Below are 17,721 nucleotides of genomic sequence, written 5' to 3'. Positions count from 1 at the left end.
GTGTTGACACCTCAGGGCTCAGGAAGGGCCCAGGGAGGTCAAGAGGTTCCCTTGTGCTCTCACTACCCCCAGAGATGCCTCCAGTGCCAGCCTCCAGGCTCAGGTGGTGTCTTCCACCTGGCATGTCCTACCCAATCCAATCCCAGCTCTGCCCAGATTCCTAAGGCCCCCATCACAGTGTCTGCCTCTCCTCCAGGGCGGGCCCTGGGCGCCTCCTTCTCCCTGGCCTACCATACTAAGCCCATCTCCAATCCTGCTGGGGGCTCTTTGAGAAAAGAATCTAGACAGGCCAGGCTTTGATGGGAGAATGAATGGTTGAGTTTGAGCCAATGGATCTCAGAGACACCGGTAGTCTTGGGCCTGCCAGCCCTGTGGGGGCACCCACCCTGTCTCATTCGATGGGCCAGAGCAGGTAGAGGCATGAGCAGACAACCCCATCCCCTGCCCTTACCATGTGTCCTTCATCAGCCTTCCTGCTCACAGCCTCAGAAATTTAGGGGAAGAGGGATGGCTCCCCTGGGTCATGTGACTCCCTTCAGTCCAGGTGACCAGGGTCCTTGGAGTGACAGGCCCTAGACACTCCACCTGTAGCCCCAAGGGTCAGGGAGCGGGCATGTTTGGAAGAGCATCCCCTACTCCAGAGTCCTGGAGAGAATCTTAAGCTCCTCAGGCCTGTTAGGGCCTCAGATGCTTACACTCCCAACCCCCGTGGTGTGGGTATCTGGTTGCACCCCAACACTGTTTGACCCCTGTCTGGACATCGTAAGTTGCAGGGAGCCCACCTCGTCCCAGTGCACCCTTGGCCTGACCTGCCTCTGCCTGAAACCCAGGCCTCACTGAGGCCTTCAAAGCTCAGGTCTCTCGTTCAGGGTTAGGGACCCTACGGGACTCAGAGAGGCTAGCAGCTGTCCTAGGTCACACAGCCCCAGGGACAGGACTAGGAGCCAGCCCAGTTCCCACCTGGAAAGGTTCCTGTGCCTTTAAAGCCTCCCTCCACCCAAGCCGGCAGAGGGAGGGGAGGAGCTGGGTAACAGCTGGGCTTTGGGGACGTGCTCTGTGCTGGAGAGCAGCAGGAGGACCAGCCCGGGAGCCAGGTGAGCCAGGAGGGGTGTCTGACTGTGCCTCAGTGCTGTGGGACCCCAAAGTACAGCTCGTCCTTTCTGAGCTACTGGACATTGTAGGTTGGGGGAGGTTAGGCTTAGGCCCTCCTGGAAGCTTCTCGAAGCGTGGGTTCCATTTCCAGCTCTGCCATGTGCTGGCCTCTTCCTCTCCAGCCTCAGTTTGTGCACCTGAGTAATAAGAGTGAGCTGACCTTCAGGGTGAAGGGGATGGGGCTTGTGTGAATGGATCCTGTAGAGGGTCGCACAGGTCTTTGACCGGCGCTAGGCTGGGGGCCTTTGTTTTTTGTTTTTTGTTTTTTTTTGTCTAGTAAGGGGGTTTGAGAGGCCTGTCCAAGCTTCCTGGCTCACTGTGTGCCACAGGTGTGGGTGGGTGGAGGAGGGCCACATGGAGCTGCTGGACTTCTCTAAGAAAGCCTCTGAAGAAGCCACAACACCCCAGAAGTGGACTTTTGGAATTAAGAGGGAGGAGTGCAGCACAGAGAAACTGAGGCTGAAGATCGGGAGTAAGGGAGCTGTGATGGGGGCTGAGGGTCTGTGTCCTCCAGCCGTGCTTTCCCCTCCCCAGGCTCTGATTTGTGGCTGTGATGGGGTGCGGGGCAGGCTCAGTTGTGCAAGGGGTCATTGCACAACTCTAGGGGGCGCCCACGACCTTGTGGTCATCACAGGCATGTATTGCTGTTTCGACAGGTATCCGGCTTCGTGACTGTCAAGCACTGGGGAAGGGAGTTTTTTCTAATTCTCAACCTTGCACCACCAGGGTGGGCAGCGAGGGAGACAGATCCCAACCCGCGCCTGGGTAGCGGTAAGCTTCCCTTTGAGGGGTGTGGGCAGGGCTCAAGAAGCCTCTGCAAGCTATGTTCTCATGCCCTGGCGTCGGGGGTGGGGGTGACCCCTCCCTTCTGGCGGAGGTGTTAGGGCCCGAGGTGTGGGTTCTGGGCCTGCCTGCTGGTCCACACGTCTCCCCCATCCGGGGCCAGCTGACTTTGTGTGAGTTGCCTCAACTTAAGCATTGGTTTCCTGTCTGTGAATGGGCTTGGGGTTGTGCCCCAGTTTCACCCCTGGGGCTCTGAGGTTGTGGTGACACAGTCCTCAAGCTGGGTTAGAGGAGTAACAGAGCAACTCCCGCTGTCCTCATGCTTCCCTCTCTGAGATTTCCCCCGGGAACCCACTCCGCTCAGCCTAGATTCAGAGTGTGTGTGTGTGTGGGGGGTTGCTGATGGCAAAGTCAGTATCTCTGGTGGGTGAGGCTTGTACATTCCTGGGGATGGGGAGCTTACCATCTTATGTGCCTAGGACAGGAACCATGGGGGCCTAGAGGAGACTTTTCAGGCCAGCCCCTACAGCCTTTTCTAGGGTGACATGTTTTCCCCAGACCGACATCCCTCAGGTCCCCTCTGGGTGTGGTGTGTAGGGGCTGGGGGGCTGACCAGAATAGAATGTGACGCAATCAACATGTGAGGAAGGTTCTTTGTTCTGTAAATCATGTCTTGGTTTTTTTTTTTTTTTTGAAGATTTTATTTATTCATTTGAGAGAGAAAGAGAGAGAGAAACCACGAGCAGGGAGGGGCAGAGGGACAAGCAGACTCCCCGCTGAGCAGGGGAGCCTGTTGCGGGCTCTATCCCAGGCCCAAAGATTATGACCTTAACCGACACTTAATCAGACGCTTAACCCTTAACCGAGTGAGCCACCTGGGCGTGCCCATCATGCCTTTGTTGATACAGCTTTGAATGAGACTCCTTCCTCCTAACTTCCCTCCTGGAACCTGCAGCTGCTAGGCTTCATCTGTGCTCCCAGACAGCCTCCCCCTCACCCCAGCTTGCCGAAGGCCAGGGATGTCCTGCTGGGATCACCTGCGGGGTTTGGTCCACCCTCTGCCCACTCACACGTCCTCCTACCCTCCCACTGCTGCAGATACTGCCATGTCTTAGGCCTTCCCAGGCAGGGAGAAAATTGCTGAGCAGGCCCAGGCTGGGGACAGAGCCCCATGTCTCTCCACTATAGACCCCTCCCAGCTGACTGCCCTGCAGTGCAAATCCCCTGACATCCTGGCTGGTGTCTAGCCCTCAGGGATGGGCCATGGGCCTTGGTCCCTGGATCCTGCTCTGTTCACCTTCTCAGTCATCCTGGTCTGCAGGTGATGCCCAGGGGAAAAGCTTAGTCATAGCACCCCATCCTGGGGTCATGGAGGATTTCCTAGGAATGCATTTTTTGGTGGATTTCACCCCAAGCCTGCTCAAGGGCAGTGGGTGAGAGGACAGGACTTGTTTTGACTATGTGACCCAGGGTGGGCAGCAACACATGGTTAGCCTCTGTGTCTCTTCCTGTGTACCAGCTAGCCCAGCCCTGTAGGGTGGTCATAGATTAGGTATTCCAGATGGAGACTGGGGGGGCTCCCAGGCAGCCTAGACACAGCTGGTGGGGGGCCAGGGAAGGAGCCATGACTCGGGGACTGGCTCACCCTTATTCTTGGCAGACGGAAGCCGAATGGGAATGGGAAGCAGGGTCCAAGGTCCCCTGGGCTGGGCATGCACCTGTTCCTGGCTCAAGATCTCCTTGTTGGGCTGGTCAGGGACACGCAGCAGCTTGGGGGCAGGTATGGGGTGGCCAGGTGTGTACTGCTGGGCTCTGTGACTTGGACCAGCTCTGGCCCTCTCTGGGCCCTGCCTTTCCAGGCCGCTCGGGTGGTTTCTTGGGCCTGAGGTGCTAACGTTCCTGCATAGGCAGTGGAACTGGTCTGGACTCGAGGCCCCAGGCTATGTTCCAGGACGGCACCCTTGGCATCTGCCCGAGCTGTGTCGTAAGGGCTCTCAGGTCCTGGTTCTGGGACATCCTGTTTGGCCCTGGAGTTCAGATGCTCTGAACAGGGACAGGGTGAGTCCGGGGGTACCTGGCCTAGGGCTTGTTGGCAGAGTGCTTGCCAGTGGACTCTGTCCTTTGCGGGGGAAGCCGAGGCCAAGAGAGGGGGACCTTCTGCCTCTGTCATCGCACCTCTCCTTCCCTGCTGGGGCCACGCTCCTCACCTCCTGCCATTGCCATGGTGACCCCAAGAGTCACTGCTGTCACCTCCCATCTCCTGCCCAGGGCCCTCCCAGGACTGCGTGAACTTTAGTCACTTAGTGACAGACCGAGTCACTGCACCTCCCTGCTGCCATGACGTCAGACTCTGGGGCTGTCCTCCCTGCCAGTCTTGATCTTTTAGAGGACAGCCTGTTCTCCACCCTACTCAGACACCTTCAACTGCCCCATAGGGTGGCTGGGTGTCCCCTGGCCAGCTGCTTGCCCCCTCTGGGACTAGGTGAGCAAGGGATTTCCTCTGCCCTCTCCTGCCTCTGCCTCTCCTTGGGGGTGCCCTCCCCCAGATCCCAATCCCAGTTCAGAGGCCCCCTGAGGAGCTCTGCAGGGGCTGCAGGCGTGGCTCTGGGCCACTCCTGGGAGGAGGGGGCCCAGCCGGAGCTGTGGCCCAGACTTTCCCAGGCAGACAAATCTGGCCGTGTCCCAGCCCAGAACTTCTTCTGAGGAACAGGAGCTTTCTTGGGCCCCTGCCAACCCCAGGCATCAGGTAAGCCCACCAGGGTCATGAGGAGTGGGGGGCGGGGGTTGAGGCCAAGCGCTGTACTTGAACTAGTCTCTGGCCTCAGTTTCCCTGCCTGACACTGATTTGTGTGAGAGCCAGGCATCTGGGCTTAGACATTATTTTAATAAGTCTTTGAGAAAAATGTGGGGTGTGGGAGGGGGGTGGGAAACGGAAGCCCAGTCCCCTGCAGGGTGTCTTCCGCAGGGCAGGGGACGTCTGCCTGCAGGGCCTCGGCTAGGCCTCCCTGCTGCCCTGCCCAGGGAGGAGAGGATGGGAGTCAGTGCTGTCCACCGCTCTCCATACTCCCTGGCAGTCTGAGCCTTGCTGGATGCCCCCTGTCCCTCTGGAAGCCCACTTGAGCCCTTGGATGGATGGATGGATGGATGGATGGATGGATGGATGGATGGATGGACAGACGGACGGACAGAGGTGGATGGACAGGTGGGACTGGAGTACAGATCACAGGAGGTCATGGCTGGACACTACAGAGGCCTGAGGGGAGAGAAGAGGGCCCTGAAGGGGGTCTTGGCTCACAGACCCAAGCCCAGGAGAAATGAGGCAATGCCCCCAAGGTGCCTAGTAGATTGGACTAGAATGGAGGGCCTCCTTGGCAGGTGTGGCTGTGCCCATGCCGGGGTGGGGGGGGTCACTGGCCTCTGTCCTACCCCACCCACCCCCAGCACATGTGATGGGGAAAGTTCTGTGTTCCTGGCCCAGCTCCTAAGGCCCCTTGGACCTCCCAGCGCAGGTATCTTTACCAGGAATCCTGAAGCCTCATCCAGCCTCCAGGGTATGCTCCGAGAGCTATCAGGCCTGCCAGAGGGCAGAGGGCATAGACTGTCCCCTGGAGCAGTGGCAGGGGGAAGGGCCTGATTGGGACTTTGGAGAGAGCCTTCTGCTGCTTTTTGGAGGAGCACCAGGAGGGAGTTTGGGGAGGAAGCTTTGCAGGAGTCTAGCCAGAAAGGCTGGTGCCTGGATTCAGTCAAGGTGGAGAGGAGAGGCTGGCTTGAATCCTACTGAGGATGTAGGGCAGTGTCTTCTGTGTGGCTGCCCACTGAGCATGGGAGGGGAAAGCCCTTCCACGTTGGCTGGCTTCTGGATGTCCCTGGCGGGGGGTGGGACTCCATTCCTAGACCATTTCTGGTACACCATGTCTGGCCCTGGAGCTCAGGCCCTCTGAATAAAGACAGGGTGAACCAGAGGAGTCCCAGGCTGGGGCTTGTTGGCAGACACACACACACACCCCCCGAGAGGTAACTGCGATTGCCTCTGTCACCATACCTCTCCTTCCTTGTGGGGGTCACACCCCTTGCCAGCTGCCAAACCACAGAGACCCAAAAGCTGGCCATTGTCTCTGTCTGCACAGCCAGGAAAGGAGTCAACAGGGAAACTGAGCAGGAGGCTGACCAGGTTCCTTCTGCCCAGCCAGGTCTGCAGGTCATCACCCTGGTAGCCGATGACAGTACAGCCAACACTCACCTAGCACTCCACCCTTTCCGATTCACTTAACCTCCACAGCATCCCCCAGCAGGATGCCCTGTCATTCACGCGGTACAGGTGGTCAGTGACTTGCCCAAGGGCCCGCATCAGATGGGGGGCGAGACTCCGATGGGGTGAGCTGGCTCCGGGGCCTGCATGCCCCATCCCCTTGGCCCGGCGCATGTGGGCGTCACCACTTCCTCATATGACACTCACATCACTGAACCCGGGCCTTGCTCTGGGCAAACCCTGTCTCAGCTGTGCCTGGTGATCTCCCACCAACGTGGGAGCAGCTGACAGCCTCTTCTTCGACTCCAGAGTGCTTCTGGAGGCAGAGGAACCTCACAGAGCTCCCTGGGGAGGGCCGACTCGGCCTGTTTCAGGTACACTATCTCCATTTTCAGGAGGACGAGGCTGCTGGTTGTGGTGGCTCTCTGGAGCGCAGTGTGTGAGGGAGACGCCAGTTATCTCACCAGCTGCTTCAGCCACCACCCCCCCGCCCGCCGTCCAGCTTTTGTGGCTATCCTCGCAGGCAAGGTGTGGAGCTCCCATCCGCTGAGAAAGGTAGGCCCCTGCCCTGTGGCTGTTAATCTGACGATTTCACGAGGAGACCGTGGGTGTCCTCTCTCTGAACCCCAGTCTGTGGCAGTCCACGCTGGGGGGCCCGTGGATGGTGCCTGGCTCTGGGATGAGGTGGGGGTCACAGAAGGAATCAGACTAGGCTTGTCCCTCGTGGCATTCCCTGCTCGGCAGTGGCTTCCACTGAGGGAGATAGACAAGGTCCTGCAGAAGCAGGGGCATGTGGAATCTGGGGGCTCCCAGGAAAGGTTTCTGTTGGAGATGGGGTCTTTACTGGAATGGGGCCCTGAGGATAAGCAGGGAGATTTGGGAGGGCAGAGATGGGGTCGGGAGTTTCTGGCAGAGGAAATGGCGTGAGCAAAGTTCCGGGGGCTGGAAGGAGACACGGGGACATGTTTCTGAGGCTTGCTCTTGGGCGATGCCCTGTGAAGGTGAGGGTCAGGATGTGCCCAAAGGCAGGCCAGTGGCAGTCCCCTGACCCTGTTAACCTCCACTCCCCCTTCCCCCCAGGACCCGCAGAGCCATGAGGAGGCGCTACGTGCTCCTGGCCCTGCTGGCCGCGGTCCTAGTGGTCCTCCTCATCATTGGCCTGTGCCTTTGGCTGCCCTCAGCCTCCAAGCCCCACAACCACGTTTACCCCAGGGCGGCCGTGGCTGCAGATGCCAAGCACTGCTCGGAGATCGGGAGGTGAGTGGGCAGGGAGGACCACTGCAAGTGGATCGGGGCAAGACCCTCATCCCTCTGAGACTCAGTTTCCCCACCAGTCCATGAGCTACCCAGAAAAGGGGTATCTGATGCACATGGAGCTGCCTGTCCTTTCCTTGGAACTTCTCAGCAGCCTCTGGTCAGGCCAGAAGAGAACACTGACCCCACGAGCAGGGTGCGGGTTTCCCAGTGCCCAGCTGGGCCCCTTTCCGCAGATCTAAGGATCTCTGTCTCTTTGGATAAACTGCTGTTTTATGCTATTTTGGACTCCTGTCTCACATGATATACAAAGATCAGTTCCCACTTAGAGACTTAAACAGAAAAAAATTGTTACTCTTAAAAGTAACAATTTTCCAGTTTTCTTTCTATTATAAAAGTCCTGTATTATCTGTTTGCTTGAAAAGGAAGAACATAGGCTGGCATTAGAGTTCTATGTGAGACCCCCGAGCTGTGGGCTCTTCTTCCATCCTCCTCTGGGCGGGGTGGCCCGGACGGTGGAGGTGGGTGGCAGGGGGCCCGTGTTGGGGGTCGGGGAGCCTGCAGGCGCTCACTCCCCACCATATGCCGTGGGTAGGGACATGCTGAGGGAAGGCGGCTCGGCGGTGGACGCTGCCATCGCGGCCCTGCTGTGTGTGGGGCTCATGAACGTGCACAGCATGGGCATCGGGGGCGGCCTGTTCCTCACCATCTACAACAGCACGACGCGTGAGTGCCCTGGGGAGCGGGAGTGGACGGCAGGGGCTGGCTGTCTCAGGCTGGACTTGGGCTGGGGGCCGGCAGAGCTGGGCGACCCCTGGCTCACACCCTGCGCTGAGGGGTGTTGGTCCGGACTGCCCACCTGCTTCTGCTTCCAGGAAAAGTTGAGATCATCAATGCCCGCGAGGTGGCCCCGGGGCTGGCCTCGGACAACATGTTCAACAGCTCGGGGCAGTCGCAGGAAGGTGAGGTGCAAGCCCAGGGTGGGCGTGACCTGGGCTGAGCTGCTGGGGCATCTGGGGCTCGGGACGGCTCTGGCTGTGCGGATGCCTACCCTTCCCGTCCTTTCCTGGCTGCACAACACCCCCCTGGAATGAACAGTCAAGACCATCGTCACGGAAGGAAGACAGATGGCGCTTCCATTGTTTCTGCTCGGGTCCCTCCAGAGCCCCCTGAGTTCGTACACGGAGAGAATAATTATTTCAGCAGCTTGCACATACCAGGGGTCACGGGGGCCAGCGCTCCGCTCAGCCCTTTTCACCGATGAGCGCCTTGAATCCTCCCGGGAAGCGCTGTGTTGAGTCTCATTTTACAGGTCCAGAGAGGTCATGCAAACCCACTGAGGTCACACAGCTGGGTGGTGCTGAGGCCAAAATTGAACCCAGGCTGTTGAAACCCTGCATTTTTCAAAGGCATCCAAGTCATTCATTTATTTGTTCATTTGTGGGGATAGCTCTGGAGAGGCAGCAGTCTGTCTTTACTAACAAGGTCTTATGCAGGGAAGAGGGCCCCCCCCCATCTCCCCATGCAGCTGAGGGGAAGCCAGTGGCCACCAGGGTGTGCCGCTCCCAAGGCCCCAGATGGACTGCAGAATAGGAGGTTGGAGGCTGCCAGTCCAGCTGTGGCCGGAACAGGTCTGATCTCCAACTGCAGCCTCTGCCCCTCGGGCCTGGGCCCTGGCAGGGGCCCTGTGTGTAGCCCAGCCCTCTTGGATTCCTCTCCAACATACAGAATCTTCGAATTCTGATATCTGTTGGGAAACTCCGAATGGATAGAAATGAGATCATTCAATGTGATTGCTGGAATCTTAACAGACTTCACACCTTAGGGACACTTGGAATTCATTTATTTAAGCAGGACTTATTGGGCACCTCTTAAAATGTCAGGGGCTGTTCCCCCAGCCAGGGGACAAAACAAAGGCAACAGGCAAAATCCGTGGCCCAGTCAAGCCATGTGGTGCCAGGATAGCAGAGGTGGGAAGAGCTGGAAGGCACGGGATTCTCCAAGTGCAGCCTGCTTGGAGAGGGGGTGTCTGAGCGAAGACCCAGAGGCTGGAGTGGGGTGAGGGGAGCTGTGCAGGTGTCTGGGGGCAGAGCAAGTGGCCCACGCAGAGCAGTGAGGCTACACTGGGTGACCCCAGGGTCAGAATGGCTCTGGTGGTGTCAGACCTCATGGGTCATTGCAACCCTGCCGCTCGTCCGAGAGAGGTAGCAGTGTCTCCTGGGGGTCTTTGTGGGGTGGATCTGGTCTAGGTCAGACAGAACCCCTTGGGCTGCTGCAGAAGGGTCAGGGAGCAAGCCGCGGGCCCGTCAGGTGACCTGCCAGCAGGGCACCACGATAATCGATAATCGGGGAGAGAAGAAGGTGTTGGGCGTGGTTGCTACTCAACACACTGGGAAGGTGGAGCCTGTACGTCTGCTGATAGGTTGGGTGTGGCACGTAGGCCAAGTGTCCGGGATGACCAGTCTTTGATCTGCACCTGGAAGGACGGGGTGCCCCTAACAGAGAACAGCAAGGCTGCAGGGGAGTGGGTTTGGGTGACAGTCAGGAGTTGGGTTTTGAGTCTGTTAAGTTTGAGATGCCTTTTTGGCGTGGGCAGTCACCTCTGCAGATCTGGCCACCAAGGGAGCAGGCCAGGCCAGAGAGTAAATTTGGAGTTGTCGGCACGTAAGTGGGAGTCGAAGCTCTGATCTGGGAAGTAGGCAGAGGGGACTCTAGGAGAGCCTGGCAGCTGGGAAGCAGAGACGACCTGGGAGGAGTGATGGGCTGGGTGAAGGTGAAGTTGAGAGGGGACCTTGTCTGCCAGTGTGGGGGTCACTGGTGACCTTGGCGAGCAGGGTGGTGTGAGACCTGATTGGCCCAAGGTCAGGGAGGCGTTCATTTAAGATGGGGGGAATTACGGGCTGGTGTCAGACCTTCTGAGATGTGCACACATGCAGACCCGAACACAGGTTCAGGTTGTTAGGCACCTAGAAGCTGCCTAGTCTGGGAGTAGCTGAAGTGGCCCTGGTCATCCAGGGCTGAGAGCAAGAGGGTGTCTGGGAGCGGGGGCCGTGGCTGTACCTTTCCACATCAGTGTCCAGCTTAGGGCATGGTGGGCGGTGGGGGATGGGGTCAGGGTCCACAGGTGTTTCCAGTGGAACTGTGGGCTCCTCTAAGGTCAACCGGAAGAGACAAACTCTTTGTGGTCAGATGGGGGAACTGAGGCCCAGAGAGGGTACAGGGCAGGGGTTTGGGCTCCGGTCCTGGTTCTGGGACAGTAGAAGGGAGGAATCTGGTGGTCTTGCCTTGACGCTGGCTCAGTGTCGAGGGTGGCCCGGGCTTGCACTTGGTGGGTTCTGGTGGACCCCTTGAGCCTATGGGCGGGGAGGCTCAGACTGCGAGATGGCAGGGGTCTGGCTTCCCCACAGTCTTGGTGCGCAGCTGTGGGCCCGGCACAGGATTTCAAACCTGGTAGCCCCTGCAGAGGCAGACATATAGCCCCAGGACAGCAGAACCCAGCACAGGAGCCCCCTCACCTCCGTGGCCTCCCTCACATGTCCCTAGCCAAGCTATACTCTTGCCTGCTGAGTCCAGATCTGACAACTCCATTTCTTTCTGAAACCTCACTAATCCTATCTGGGGACTGTACCTAGCTTGTGGTCTGAGAGCATCCCTCCTGATGTCCCCAGACTGGAACCCCTAACTGTGTGTCCCTGTCCATGTGCAGGGGGGCTGTCAGTGGCGGTTCCTGGTGAGATCCGCGGCTATGAGCTGGCCCACCAGCGGCACGGGAGGCTGCCCTGGGCTCGCCTCTTCCAGCCCAGCATCCAGCTGGCCCGCCAGGGCTTCCCTGTGGGCAAGGGCCTGGCAGCAGCCCTGGAGAAAAGCCGGGCTGTCATCGAGCGGCAGCCTGCGCTATGGTATGTCTGTGGGGTTGGCCTGCCCTGGGCCACAGGCCGGCCAGACGTGGCTCAAGGTCCCTGAGGGCTGGGAATGACTGGCAGGGTGCCTTCAGGAGCCTGTGCTGATAGAGGGGTGAGGTCTAGGATACAAGAACCCTTCCCAATGTGTGTGGGATCACATTCTGAGCCTAGGGTCTGGGGTCCCAGGCTTGTATGTCCCGAGTGGCAGGGGCTCGAGGAGGCATGCGCTGGACACCAGAGGATGAGGGCCACCCACCTGTGGACAGGTGCCCACTGTCCTTTGATCTCCTGTGTGGTCGGGTGGGAGTGGCTGGCTGAATCCACCTCGCCTGCCGGCCTCACGGGTGCCTCTCTGCCCCAGTGAGGTGTTCTGCCGAGATGGGAAGGTGCTGCGGGAGGGGGACAGAGTGATCATGCCACGGTTGGCCAACACTTACGAGACGCTGGCCTTGGAGGGAGCCCAGGCCTTCTACAACGGGAGCCTCACCGCCCAGATTATCAAGGACATCCAGGCTGCTGGTGAGTGGGCAACCTCTGGGGTCCCGGGAAGGGAACCCTGAGCCAGAGCTCAGAGGCCTTAGGTCCTCTGGTCCTGCCTGGCCCGGGCACTGGGTCCTCAGGCAGCATCTGGTGGGGCGGGGAGGCAGTGCTCTCAAGGATAGCTCTGCAGTCAGTGACAGGCCACATCATCTACAGATTGTGGTTAGGTCAAAACTGAGAGACCAGTACAGTTCAGGAGAGAAAGTTCTCAGTGGATAAATGCAGGCCTAGGTAGGAGCTCCAGCTGAGGGAGCACTGAAATGCAGGTTTGGGAGGACTTCCTAGAGGAGGTGGTACCTGAGCTACAGATGAGGTTGGAGAGAGGAAGAGCATGCCTTGGCAGATGGAATAGGCTAAGGCCCAGAGAGGGTGAGCTCTAATTATCCCTGAGGGTCACAGAAGATGAGGGTGGGCTTGGTGAGAGAGGCCTTGAAGGGGCTGCAAGCGGGGACAGGTTCTGATGAATTTCGGCCAGGCGGCCTGCCGCTGCCTCTCCCTCCCCAGCTGTGGAGTTCTACATACTGTTATTTTTATCAAAGACACAGAAGACGGTGATTAGCATGTTGACCTTTAGCGCTGACACAGGAAATTAGCCTATAAATACCTGGACTGTCTGGAGTCCAGTCCTGTAGAATTAAGAGCCTCCTTTCACCCACCTGTTAGTCTCTGGAGGAGGGGGAAATGGGAGCGATATTTTCCACTCAGAGAAGACTCTCTGGCCGCCAGGAGGAGAGAAGGCGGACCTGGAGGCCAGTGGGGCACACAGGTGGAGGGCAGCTGGCCTGAGCCTGGCATCGGGGAGGTGACATCTTCAGGGAACACAGAGGGACTGGGGGGTGGGGCCCCTCAAGGTGGGCAGGGCTTTCAGTGTGATGGTCTTGTCCGCCCCTCAGACCTGGGGCCCCATCCGCATGTCCACCCACTGAGCTGCTCTTTGCAGGGGGCATTATGACTGTCAAGGACCTGAACGGCTACCGTGCCGAGCTGATCGAGAACCCGCTGAACATCAGCCTCGGGGACGCCCATCTCTACGTGCCCAGCGCCCCGCTCAGCGGGCCGGTGCTCGCTCTCATCCTTAATATCCTCAAGGGTGAGCTGCCCGACCACAAGCCCGCAGGAGGCAGGGAGGAGCGGCCGGGGTCGCGGGGGCGAGGGTCATGGGCTGGAGGGGGAGGAAGAATGGCCGGGCGGTGAAAGGTGCGCAGCGGTGTCCTGGGCTGGCAACAGCCCCTGCAAGGGCTGAGGGGTGACAGGGTCTGCCTGGCTTGCCCAGTTACCTAATGCTGGAAGTTCACAGCTGGGGGGGCCTGGTCCAGAGGCTGCGTCTGGCGAATCAAAGTAGTCTTCTGGGACTGGGTAAGACTGGGGAGCCCTTCCAGCTGGACGTTTGAGGCCCAGGCCCAGAGGTCCCCTGCCTCATTCCATCCTTACATTCCTTCAAAGTGTCCACTGGTACTTATTAGACGTTCCCCTTCTCAAGCTGGGCCAGTCGAAGCGATTCAGGGAGGTGTGAGCCTACCCTGGGGCACCCAGCTGTCTTGGCCGAGCTGGGGTGTCCCAAGGGCCAACGTGAACCTGTCTCTGCTCAACCAGGGTACAACTTCTCCCAGGCGAGTGTGGAGACACCCGAGCAAAAGGGTCTGACCTACCACCGTATCGTGGAGGCCTTCCGGTTCGCCTATGCCAAGAGGACCCTGCTTGGGGATCCCAAGTTTGTCAATATGATGGCGGTAAGAGGCAGGGTCTGGCCCGTGATGGGTGGGGGGGCCTACCATGGAGGTGCCAGGATGGCTCCCTGGAGCCACCCCAGCCTCACACATGCTTAATTAATCCATTCCTACCAGCAGCTTTGGTGGTGGGCCTACCATGTGCTGGGATGGACTGGTAACCCCGAGTTTGGCCCTCTGCCACAGGGAGCTCACAGTGTGACAGATTCAACAATCAGTGATTAGTGCCCCCTACCCTTGGCCACACTCCCACCTTGGGGGCTGTACCCTTGGCCTGGAAGGTTTTGGTGTGTTCAGTGCTGAGGTGAGGAATACATGGGGGCATCGCAACCCTCAAGGGTAATGAGGAGGTTGGAGGAGGGGGAGGGGTTGTGGCCTGGGTGGCAGAGGCCTCGGCCACCGGCTTGCTGGTCACACCCCACCCAGGCCCTGCACAGCCCGACCCACTCACTGCCAGATGCCCCAGCTCCACGCTGGGCCTTCATGGAGACTCCTGTCATGGCCCCCCGTACCTACTTGGATCCCCTGTTCCGGGGTAGACCCGCAGACACACTCATACTGACCTGTCCCTCTCAGCTGCCCTGCAGCCCCTCTGCTCACCTGGATCTCTTTTCTTCCCCGAGGACCATTGCGTACTGCGCCCCACCGCAGCCAGGGACCTGGTGTCTCGTAGCCCTGAGGCCACCGCATGGCCTCCCCCTCTGCCCTCCCTCCTGGCTGAGGCTGGCCCCTCTGCTCATCCACTTGCTGACTCAGCATGCCTCTCCTGTGGCACTGCTCGGCCGCTGGCATTCCCATCCTGCCCTTTCCAATAAATCAGTCCCGAGAGAGGCATATGCTTATCGCTTCCGAGCCTCTGGCTTCTGCGCCCGTTCCTCTGGGCCACAGCATCCCTTTCTCAGGCCTCTCCCATCAGGCTCTGCCCTCCTCGCTCCACATGCCCCCTGCCAGGACCCCTCACTCCACCCCCGGAGTCCAGCCTCAATGTCCCCTTCAGGCCCCCCTCAGCAGCGTCTCACATAGTTCACTTCGCCACCTCCTTTTCTCAGCTTTTCATTTTGCAAAGTTGCGGACATTTTGCCACATTCCCTTCCTCTCTCCCTGCCTCCAGCCACCTCTTTATCGATATGCGTGTGTTTTTTCAGGTATCGGATGGTCAGTCTCGATACCACACTTTGGGTCGTAGCTCCTAAGACCGAGGGCTCCTACTCACTGCCATCGAGAGGACCCGGCCTGTTAGACCCCTGTGTTCCCGAGGGTCCCAGGCTTGTTTAGGTCCAGAGCCCATGAGACTCATCCCCTGCAGTTGCTGTTATGTCCCTCTAGACCCTGAACCTCCAAACAGACCTCTTGGCTGTTTTGCTGATTTTTAAAGCCCGGGGCAGTCACCTTGCACATCCCACATCCTGGATTTGACTTTCTGTTTTCTTGGGAGTAGATTCAGGCTGAACATTTTCCCTGTGGGGTGTTGCTGGAAAATTCTGGAGGCATTTCCTTTGCTCAGTCCCCAGGGGCCTTCTTTGCTGGCTCCTATGTCCTCTCCTCTCCTCTTTGTCTGTCCGTCCTCACTGCCGCGGGGACCCTGTTCAGGCTCATGGCTTTAAGCGGCCACCGGAGGCTGATGGCTCCATGTTTAGTCCTCAGCCTGATCTTGCCCGTCAGCTCCACACCCATAGATCCACCACCCACTGGAGACAGGAGAGGGCATCTGTTCAAAATCAAGCTCCTGATGGTCTTCTTCACTGCCCCTTCTGCATGGTTCACCTCCCCAGTTAAATGGCCGCTCTGGGCTGAAGACTTTGGGGCCATCTGGGCCAGCCACCACCTCTCACTTGGTTGATGCCATAGCCTCCCAGTTGGGTTCTATGCTACACCCCCCACACACATACAGCTGCCAGAGGGAGCCTGTGAACTACCGGTGTGCTCCTTTCTCTGTCCCAGGCCCAGGCGGCTCAGAGCAAAAGCCAGACTCCTTATAGGGCCTCTGAAGACTTACAGGGATAACCCCCTGCTAGCATCTTCCACCACCTCTCTCTTTGACCCTACTCACCCTCTGCCTGTTACTTTGCATTTACCACCAGGCCTCTTTTCAGATGTCACCTCCTCTGAGAAGCCCTCCCTGACCGCTCCGCCCTCCACCCCATCCTTCCCCATCCCCTTTACCTGGCTTGTCCTTTCCAGCATGTCCCTGTCTGCCTTTGTCTTCTCTGCCAGGAGGGCAGGGACCTGTGCGTCTGTTCCCCATTGATCCAAGCATGCAGTACAAGCTCCAGGAATGAATAAATGATTGAGTGCAGCAAGAGTGGGGGCTTGTGGGGTGGACAGACAAATATTAAGAGTTGCCGGACTGCAGCAGAGGCAAAGGCTGGAAAGGGGGTCAGACAGGCCACATGAGGTTGGGGCTGCAGGAGGATTGTGGTCTGGGCCGTGTCAGGGGCTTCCCAAGAGCTGCTCGCACAAGCCTGTGCCCACTCCCCATCCTCCCCCTCACCTCCTCAGGCCAGCTCTGGGGTCTCGGCAGGTGGTCCGCAACATGAGCTCCGAGTTCTTTGCTGCTCAGCTCCGGGCCCGGATCTCTGACACCACCACTCACCCGACCTCCTACTATGAGCCTGAGTTCTACACGCCTGATGACGGTGGCACTGCCCACCTGTCCGTGGTTGCAGAGGATGGCAGCGCTGTGTCGGCCACCAGCACCATCAACCTCTAGTAGGGGCTGCCGGGTGGCCCTAGGTGGGCCCTGGGTGGGCATCTCCCAGAAGGGAGCTCCATAAACCCCTTCCATGGTGGGGAAACCGAGGCCCCACCTTGGTAGAGCACCTGCCCCCAGCTTCCCTGGGGTCAAGTTGGAGCTTTGGTGGCTGGGTGGGGTGGGGGCTGGGTCTGGCCTAGCTGTCTGATCCAGCTGGTCTGCAGCTTTGGTTCCAAGGTACGATCACAGGTCAGCGGGATCCTATTCAATGATGAGATGGATGACTTCAGCTCCCCCAACATCACCAACCAGTTTGGGGTGCCCCCCTCACCAGCCAACTTCATCAAACCAGGTGTGGGGTGGGGGCTCAGGTGGGGAGAGGGCTGGTGCCCTGGGCAGGCAGCTGACCGGCATCTCTGTCCCTGCCCGCCCATCTGGTGACCACAGGGAAGCAGCCACTGTCGTCCATGTGTCCGGCGATCATCGTGGGCCAGGATGGCCGGGTCCGCATGGTGGTGGGTGCCTCCGGGGGCACACAGATCACCACGGCCACCGCGCTGGTATGTGCCACCTACCTGTCCCTTCCAGCCCCTGCCCCTGGGCCACACTGACTCCATCCCCTCTGCCCCAGGCCATCATCCATAACCTGTGGTTTGGCTACGATGTGAAACGGTCAGTAGAGGAGCCCCGACTACACAACCAGCTTCTGCCCAACACCACAACGCTGGAGAGAGGCATCGACCAGGTGGGGCAGGGCCAAGGAAACTGAGTCACAAGGCGGGGGTCACAGGGTGTCCTAGGATGGAGGCCTGGATCTTCTGACTCATAGAGTAGACTACAGCCTCTGCCTGGGGCAGGTGACCTTCACATCCACTGCCTGGGCCATCTTGAACCCCTGTGCAGTGTGGGTCAGGCCACCAGCTCCCATGAGACCCTGTAGGCCCAGCGGCCCCCAGCTTGTTCTTCCTGGCCACGGAGCTGGACATGGCACCACCTGTGTGGCTCAGATGGCATTGTGGGCCCTGCTGAGGCCTCACTATCCCTTCCCACCCACAGGCGGTGACTGCAGCCCTGAAGACCCGGCACCACAACACTGAGGTCGCTTCCAGCTTCATCGCTGTGGTGCAGGCCATTGTCCACACGGCTGGTGGCTGGGCAGCTGCCTCAGACTCCAGGAAAGGCGGGGAGCCTGCGGGCTACTGAGTGCTCAGGGCGGGCAAGGGTAACCGGCAACCTAGGGATGAGAGGCCCGCTGGGGCCAGAGTGGGACTTTGAGGGATTTGCTTCCCCTGTGAGTGACAAACAAGTGCAATAAATGGGGGTCGCAGTGTGAGGCTCTGGGCAGCCTTGCTGGCCCCGCTCCCGTATCCCTGGGCCTCAGTATCCTGTGTGTGAAATGGAGCTGTCCCATGCGGAAGGGTG

General features: G+C 59.2%; 1 protein-coding gene across 1 annotated transcript; it reads left to right on the top strand.

The window, feature by feature from the left end:
- The first annotated feature begins 1,053 nt into the window (after nt 1–1,053).
- Nucleotides 1,054–17,666, top strand: LOC100477414 (glutathione hydrolase 1 proenzyme). The gene is made up of 15 exons (XM_002925055.4): nt 1,054–1,094; nt 1,809–1,923; nt 6,580–6,739; nt 7,265–7,441; nt 8,034–8,164; nt 8,314–8,400; nt 11,145–11,337; nt 11,702–11,859; nt 12,821–12,970; nt 13,474–13,610; nt 16,129–16,316; nt 16,524–16,651; nt 16,747–16,859; nt 16,931–17,044; nt 17,356–17,666. The coding sequence occupies exons 4-15, from the start codon at nt 7,278–7,280 to the stop codon at nt 17,500–17,502; spliced, it is 1,710 nt and encodes a 569-aa protein (XP_002925101.1). The 5' UTR covers nt 1,054–1,094; nt 1,809–1,923; nt 6,580–6,739; nt 7,265–7,277; the 3' UTR covers nt 17,503–17,666.
- The last annotated feature ends 55 nt before the right edge of the window (nt 17,667–17,721 follow it).

This window comes from Ailuropoda melanoleuca, chromosome 14 (assembly GCF_002007445.2).
Source record: "Ailuropoda melanoleuca isolate Jingjing chromosome 14, ASM200744v2, whole genome shotgun sequence".
Lineage (NCBI taxonomy): Eukaryota > Metazoa > Chordata > Mammalia > Carnivora > Ursidae > Ailuropoda > Ailuropoda melanoleuca.
Note: the sequence above shows the minus strand (reverse complement) of the source record. Positions and strands in the feature narration are given on the sequence as shown.

Bases quoted from the DNA above. Each gene is read 5' to 3' on its own strand.
- LOC100477414 (XM_002925055.4), top strand. From the start codon at position 7,278: ATGAGGAGGCGCTACGTGCTCCTGGCCCTGCTGGCCGCGGTCCTAGTG. The intron at 13,611-16,128 runs GTAAGAGGCAGG...GGGTCTCGGCAG, and splicing joins AGTTTGTCAATATGATGGCG to GTGGTCCGCAACATGAGCTC. The intron at 16,860-16,930 runs GTATGTGCCACC...CCTCTGCCCCAG, and splicing joins TCACCACGGCCACCGCGCTG to GCCATCATCCATAACCTGTG.